A 7,131-nucleotide genomic window follows, 5' to 3' on the forward strand; every position below is an offset into this window, starting at 1 on the left:
CAGGAACTTGCAGAGTTGAAGCTGTAATTTTCTCGTTTTTTCAGTAATCTGCAAAAAATGGGAAGCAGAGCTTTCATGGTTTTGCTAAGTCATAGAGGAGCATACATTAATCCTTCTGCTAATGCTGCCCAACTTTTCTTGACTTTCGGGCAAAGCCCATTTTCTCCTGTGAAGATAAAATGTCTTGTAGAACGCAGGAATCATAGGACAAGCCACAACTTCTCCACCGCAGCAAACTCTAGCCTTGAGCCCCCTAATCTTCCTCGTTTGGCTGAAACTGCTCGAATTTCCCTCACCCCAGATGAAGTATTACTACTATATATATGCCCTTTTCTTCCTTGTCTTCATATCCATGTGTACTCGTATAATTGATGACTTAGAAGTCCGTGTTTTTTCTTTAAGCAGAGTTGCAAAGGTATATTTTTGGATTGTAATCTTTATTTTTCCCCTTCCTTTGTTGGGTGTTTACAGGTGGAAGAATTTGCTCCTAAAATGAAACAAGTGGTTGATTGGTAATGTATCTTCTTTCTTTCTTTCTTTCTTTGGCTGTCTCTCTTTCTTATAACTAATAACATATGCATGTATGATTGAAATGTGGGAGTTTGCTGAAGAGCCTTATATTTATCATTTGTTTGCGGAACTTAAAAATTGAAGTTTTGTGAATACTGATCATAGTTTTAGGCTTCTACACTTGAATGTCAGCCTGACTGGTGTAGTTTTGATTTTCCCTGTGAACTTTTGTGTATTGGTTTGCTCTAAAATCTGATATGAAATGACATAAAAAAAATTGATATAAGTGTTTGTAATTTACAAAATCAGAGATGTGGGTTTTGTTCCAAATACAATGCTCTTTTACAGTATGGTCTTAGACTGGAGTATTTTATCTATGCTTCTTCATCATAATTTGAGTGAATCAAATTAGTTTACAGACTGATTTGCTGAAACTCGTGTAGTTCTTAGTAGCATTCAAATGCAGTCTAGAAGCAAGTTTTGCATCCAGAAAGGATCATTCGACTGATCTCCCTGAATTTTTGCACCGACATGAAGTTGTTTTTATAAATCTGATGTCATAAAAGGGTAGTTTCAGGGTATGAGCTATGTTGATGATTGTCTCTGGGGATTGGTATAGTTTTTCCTTTGTAACTAGACACGCCATTGCTTTGTTCTAATTTTTAAAGGCTTTCTTGTAATTGGATGATTCTTTATGAAACAGGTTTGGGCAACTCCAAGCTATTGATCTTGAAAGTATTGAGCCAGCAATGCGAGCAGGTACTTGACAGTTTTGAATGAAAATCTTTATTTGGTAGCTAGTCTATAGTTGAAACGCTTGATAAGGCTTACCTTTTGGTCCAATTTTGGAACTCTAAAAAAGAGGTCAGGCTTTCTGTAACATTAAAGAATGAAAGTATTTTTTTAATCTGCTCCTTCCTTTTTATTTCTTTCAGGCATTATTGTGTCTACCTCTTGTTCTACTTGATTTATTTAAAATTATTCTCAGCATGTTCAATTGCTTATCATTGAAAATATCTAGCATTAGCTGATTTGAACCCAAAAGGTGGGAGATTTGTCAACTTAAAGTGCAGGAGACTTCGTGCTGATAACATGCAATTGGAATTTACATTGGCTTGTTTTCATATTTTTTTCAATGTTGCTCCACCCCAGCAACCAGAATATTGATATTGCTACTGATGATCCTTTCTTGCTTTGACAATCTGTCATATAAGTGAATAAGAATATAAGCACGAACAAGACATGCCTTCTTGGTTTCATCTACTGCTATTGTCCTTTGACTGCAGATTTTATACTTTAGTTACAAATTCATTTGTTGGAAATATGTTGAACTGCAGATACTGAAGATGACAATTCACGTGATGATTTACCTCAAATTTTTGAGAATCGGTTGGTATCAGGAATATCTGTGATCTACTACTGTTCAAAGTAGCATTGCATCTCTGTCTGCAATTATAAGAATCATCACTTAATCTTAGATGAACACACGTTCTCAACAGGGAAGCAATAATAAAAGCTATGCCAAGCTATGAGGAACCTTATATCAAAGTTCCAAAGGTCTTGAACAAGGAGTAGAACTCTACTGGTGTGTTTTCCTCCTCTCATAAGTGTTACTTGAATATACTAAGGTTGCTTATGAAGAACGTCTTACCTCATCTATGTTTAGCCTCTTTGCATTCGCACTTTGTATTTTCTGTTTTTATGGTCTTGTTTTTGGTTGCTCCATGTCAAACTTCAAAATTTACCTCTCTTGACTCTTTTGTTTTTAGGTTAAACGGGGATTATGAATGGGGTGTGATCCCAGTCAATTTACATACATAAGCTTGCATTACTGATTTTCAAACTTACAAGTAGCATGAGTTACATTCCTAGTTCCATTTTCTTGTGTTTTTATGATCATTAGCTCATGGCATCTTGAATTCTTTTCTATGGTTGACTTATACTGGAAATACCAGTTTGATGTACTTGCGCCAGTTGATTATGTATCTGTGTAATCATTTGCATTCAGTATATTCACAGTTTAAGTAGTTTGGTGCATCTTTCTAGTCTCTAGGTATCTTTATATCACATACTCTTATCCCATCTTACTGGACAGGGTTGTGGAATGCACCAATTAACAAATTATGGGTTTGTGTTGGACAGAATACATGATGAAGCTGGACTGAGCTTCTAGTTTCTGACAAGATAGTGAAACCCGTTCGGCCTCCCCAAGTACGCAAATCTAAATTTTAAGGAGCTGTAGAATCCATTTTCTGATTCATAGTTCTCCCAATAAAATAGGGGATTGTGCTTTGTTACAGTTTTTGTATGTTCAGAATATTATAGTACGTTTGAGTTGAAATTATATTTGACTGTAAAAACATGAGAAAATTATTATGATTGACATGCTGCTTGAAAAGAAATGCAACAAGGACTGAAGGAATACAACTACAACCTAAATTTGTGGACAAAATTTGGACAACAATGACAATTTAAACTGACAACTTGCATTCAGATGAAGGTTTCGAGATAAACAGTATAAGCACAATAAAACAAACAAAAAAAAAAAAAATCATCAAAGCTCGGGTTTGGTTAATTTGGAGCAACAGATTGCCCTTTTCCTGAAATTCTGGTCATAATTTCCTGTTACAAAATAATGCTATACATTCTTGCTTGACAGTTCATCTACCTCCCTGATATTTGATGTATTGGAGTCTTATCTTCTTCAAAGTTTCAAGAACACTTTTCATGCAAGTCTTTCCTTGGGAGATTCAGACACACAACGCAAGTCCAGTTCCATGATTGATGATATGGACCTTTCGACTTTTCTGGTATAGTTGTTCATTTGGTTTCAACAAGTTAGCATCTATAACTTGAAGAATCTCACTAGGCATCAAACCTTTAACCCAACCCTTCAGGTTCAAATACTCACCAAATATTTCACAGCAGGGCTAGTAGTAGTAGTGTTGGTTATTCCTTCAACATATCACAGAGACAGGTCCGAGAGTCACTTCTTTCACTGTTGAGTGTTCTCCACCCTCATTTGGTACAAACTTGACAACAATGCAAACCTTCTTCTCTCCTCAAAACATATTCAGTACAGTGGCTGGTTGTACTCTACTTTTTGGTGCAGCAACCCAGTTAAGTGAAAGGACGATTGCTCAATTCTATTCTTCTGTGCATCTTGCTTTTAGAGATTTTTTTTTTTTATTTTTTGAACATTAAATCTAACCATTAGCTATCCATCTTGTTTTCAGGAGAACTTTTTCTTTGAATTCAAAATCAAATATTTAGCAACAAGGCTAGTTATTATGTATACTTTATTATTTCCCTCCAATTTCATCAATATCTATACAATATTTATGCTATATATAAATGGAGAGCAGTAGTGGTTGGTATAAATATTTTCTGTCGTTTTTCAAACTTTCAATTTTGCCCCTACATTTTTTTTTACCCTAATCACCTGATCACATTTCTTGACACAACCGCTCATAACTACTCCAAGTATTGCAACTACCAAATAATCTATTTTTTAATTGAAGAAAAAATTACCTATAAATTGAAGGTTGTTAATGAAAAATTCGTATAAAATTTATTAGTGTAAAAATAAAATTCACAAAGTCTAAATTGCACACACATTGGGCGTGCCTTTAACATGACTATAAATTGATCAATTTTAATATTTCACAATAGCCAGTTTTACAGCAAGTTGACGAATGCAACGCCAAACAATAGAATAAACAAACCTTCAGACTTGGTTCTTTGGAGGTAACTTCATCCAAACTTTGAGGATGCTAATTGGCTCGAGTACAACCTCGACTCCATTTCCATGGGCTTCACCCTTGTGCTATGCACTAACAACCCCTACCTGTTTCTGTTGTACTGACACCTGCGATTACTGCCATGATCATACTCCAATCAAGCTACATCTCTGCACTTCCTGTGTTCTTAATCTGATCCATAGATTTGCAGCATGGTACCAACGCTGTTCAAGGAAGTTGTACAGTATCTTCAAGTGAGCATGGAATGAGGCATGATCTTACAAGTTACGGTAGGCAAATATGTTCGCAGGATTCCTCACCAACAACAAACTGCTCTCAGTGACTAAATCTCGTCCACCTCAAAGAGTACAGTAGAAAGGCTATACATGTAGCCGTCAGATCTTAGATGATCCATGAACTGATCAAGCAGATTGTAGATTGCCCTTGAATCTGCATGCCTTGAATCTGCATGCCTTTCGTCACTCACCATGAATTCATGTATATTGCCGCAGATTTCAATGGAACTAACTGCATCATGCTTTTTGATACCATTATCATTCATCAATTTTCTTATATTCTTCATGTCTCCCCATCTTTTAGCTTCAGAATAAATGTTTGACATGAGCACATAGAGCCCACAATGACTAGCATATGGTTCCTGCTCCAGCAGCTGCTTTAGGACCTGCTCTGCAATTGTGATATTATGATAAATCCTACAAGCATTCAATAAAGAACTCCAAATAACAGTGTGTGGCTTCATTGGCATTCTTCCTATCAGCTTTACTGCTTCATCCAAAAAGCCTCCACGCCCAAGAATATCAACCATGCAAGCATAATGCTCAATTTCACGTGGTACTCCATACACAGAACTCATTTTGTCAAAGTAATACCACCCAATGTCTGTTAGACCACTGTGACAACAAGCAGATAATAAGCCAATGAAGGTGACCTTGTCAGGCCACTTTCCACCAGCTTGCATCTCTTCAAATAGCTGAATGGCTTCATGTCCAAACCCATGAAATGCCAGGGCTCCAATCATGACATTCCAGGAGACAATATTCTTCTCTGGCATCTCATTAAAAAGATCAAATGCATTTTCAAGAGAACCACATTTTGAGAACGTATCTATAAGTGCATTATTCAAAGTAACACTAGAGTTTATGTTGTTACAGCGGATATAATCCTGAACTTTATTCCCCATCACCAAATCACCAAGTTGGCAACAAGCTGAGAGAACGCTAACCAAAGTAATCTCATCAGGCTCCACTTTAGAGTTGCACATTTCAAAGAAGAGATCCAATGCATCCTGCAAGCAACCTTCATGGATACAACTTGACATCATTGAATTCCAAGAAACAACATTTTTCACGGGCATTTGGCTAAAAATATCCTTGGCTCTTTCAAGGCAACCATGTTTGGCATAAGCAGTAAGGAGAGAGGTCCAAGAAACGACATTTCTATGGACCATACGATCAAAAAGTGTTTGTGCTGCGTGAAGGTCTCCACACTTAGCATACATATCAAGAAATGCATTTTGTAAAACAATATCAACACCGATCCCATTTATGACAACATTGTGGTGAACGAACTTCCCCAACTCCAAGTTGCAATCATGAGAACAAACAGAAAGCAAATACATAAGAGTAAAAACATCGGGTTGGATACCTCTACCCCTCATTTCAAGAAACAGTAAGAACGGTTGTTCGCCACAACCCACTCTCGCATACCCACCAATCATCGAATTCCAGGAAACCAAAGTCTTTTCCATGATTTCATCAAACACCTTCCTGGCGGAGGCGATAGTCCCACAGCGAACATATACATTTATAAGACCATTTTCAACACAAACATGAGATTCATATCCTAATTTAACAGCCATCAGATGAACTAAAACACCATCTCTATAACTCTCTTTAATACCACAAGCCTTCAGAACAAAAGGAAACGTAAATTCATTTGGAAAAATAGCCGAAACAATCATTTGCTTATACAGTATCACAGCCTTTTCTGGATCTTCACTATTTGCATAACCCCGGATTAAACTGTTATACACGTAACGGTTTCGCTGAGGAATTTCATCAAACAGTATCTGCGCATATTGAATATCACCCCATGGTGAGAGTGCATAGGACGCTATGAGTTTGTTTACAGTTAAGTCACGATGGGCTAGGCCATGGACGATGATTCGGGCGTGCAGACTCTTGATTCCTTTCACGGATAAGCATTTTTTGATGAGGGAATGGAGGGCTTGGAGCCGAGGAGATTGAACATTGTGAGCGAACGACGACGAAGTAGTAAGCTTACAATTAAGGCGGGCAGCGACGGTCAAGTACCCAAGAGATTTGAACATATCAGTCCCACGTCGGACTTCAATTCTGCTTGGGTTTTGGTGCTCCGAAACTTCTCCAAAGTAATATTCACTCCACACTCCACCCTCTGCATCCTTGTAATCTAAACCTTGAGATCTCCTCCCTTTATCTTGTAACCATTCGAGCAGGTTTCAACCATCAGGACTCACTGTCAATTTCCCCGGCATAAAATCAGAAGCCCAAAGCCACAATCACGTGTCCATTACCTCCGCCTACCCTGAAGCTCATCCAGAGTACTCCAAAAGTTACCACCTCATTTGCCAAGAGCACAAATGAATCAACCTAATTGAATTTTGACTCAACGAGTCGAATTTCAATTTAATTTTTTAAAATTTAAACCCGAACTCAAAATGTAAAGTTGAAGTTCAAACTCAGGCTCTCAAGCATAAAAAAAAATATATATAATTATTTTTATTTTTAAGAAAAATAAATAAAATAATAATTTTATTAACAAATAATAAAGTATTAAAAAACATTATATATATAATCGCACCAACTCGCGAGCTAACGAG

General features: G+C 37.0%; 2 protein-coding genes across 3 annotated transcripts; one reads left to right on the forward strand and one right to left on the reverse strand.

The window, feature by feature from the left end:
* The first annotated feature begins 1 nt into the window (after position 1).
* On the forward strand, positions 2–2,912 carry LOC113705073 (glutamyl-tRNA(Gln) amidotransferase subunit C, chloroplastic/mitochondrial). Of its 2 annotated transcripts, none has more exons than XM_027226954.2 (6): positions 2–306; positions 472–512; positions 1,214–1,269; positions 1,848–1,899; positions 2,010–2,095; positions 2,606–2,730. In XM_027226954.2, the coding sequence occupies exons 1-5, from the start codon at positions 58–60 to the stop codon at positions 2,083–2,085; spliced, it is 474 nt and encodes a 157-aa protein (XP_027082755.1). In that variant the 5' UTR covers positions 2–57; the 3' UTR covers positions 2,086–2,095; positions 2,606–2,730. The 2 variants fall into 2 exon arrangements, with proteins under 2 accessions (XP_027082755.1, XP_027082754.1); XM_027226953.2 differs by having other exon boundaries at positions 4–306; positions 2,653–2,912.
* Positions 2,913–4,593: 1,681 nt separating this feature from the next.
* Positions 4,594–6,600, reverse strand: LOC113704914 (pentatricopeptide repeat-containing protein At2g29760, chloroplastic-like). Its single transcript, XM_027226779.2, has one exon. It carries the CDS (start codon positions 6,598–6,600, stop codon positions 4,594–4,596), a length of 2,007 nt encoding a protein of 668 aa, XP_027082580.2.
* Positions 6,601–7,131: the final 531 nt, after the last annotated feature.

The sequence above is a fragment of the Coffea arabica genome, chromosome 8e (assembly GCF_036785885.1).
Source record: "Coffea arabica cultivar ET-39 chromosome 8e, Coffea Arabica ET-39 HiFi, whole genome shotgun sequence".
In the NCBI taxonomy this organism is placed as follows: domain Eukaryota; kingdom Viridiplantae; phylum Streptophyta; class Magnoliopsida; order Gentianales; family Rubiaceae; genus Coffea; species Coffea arabica.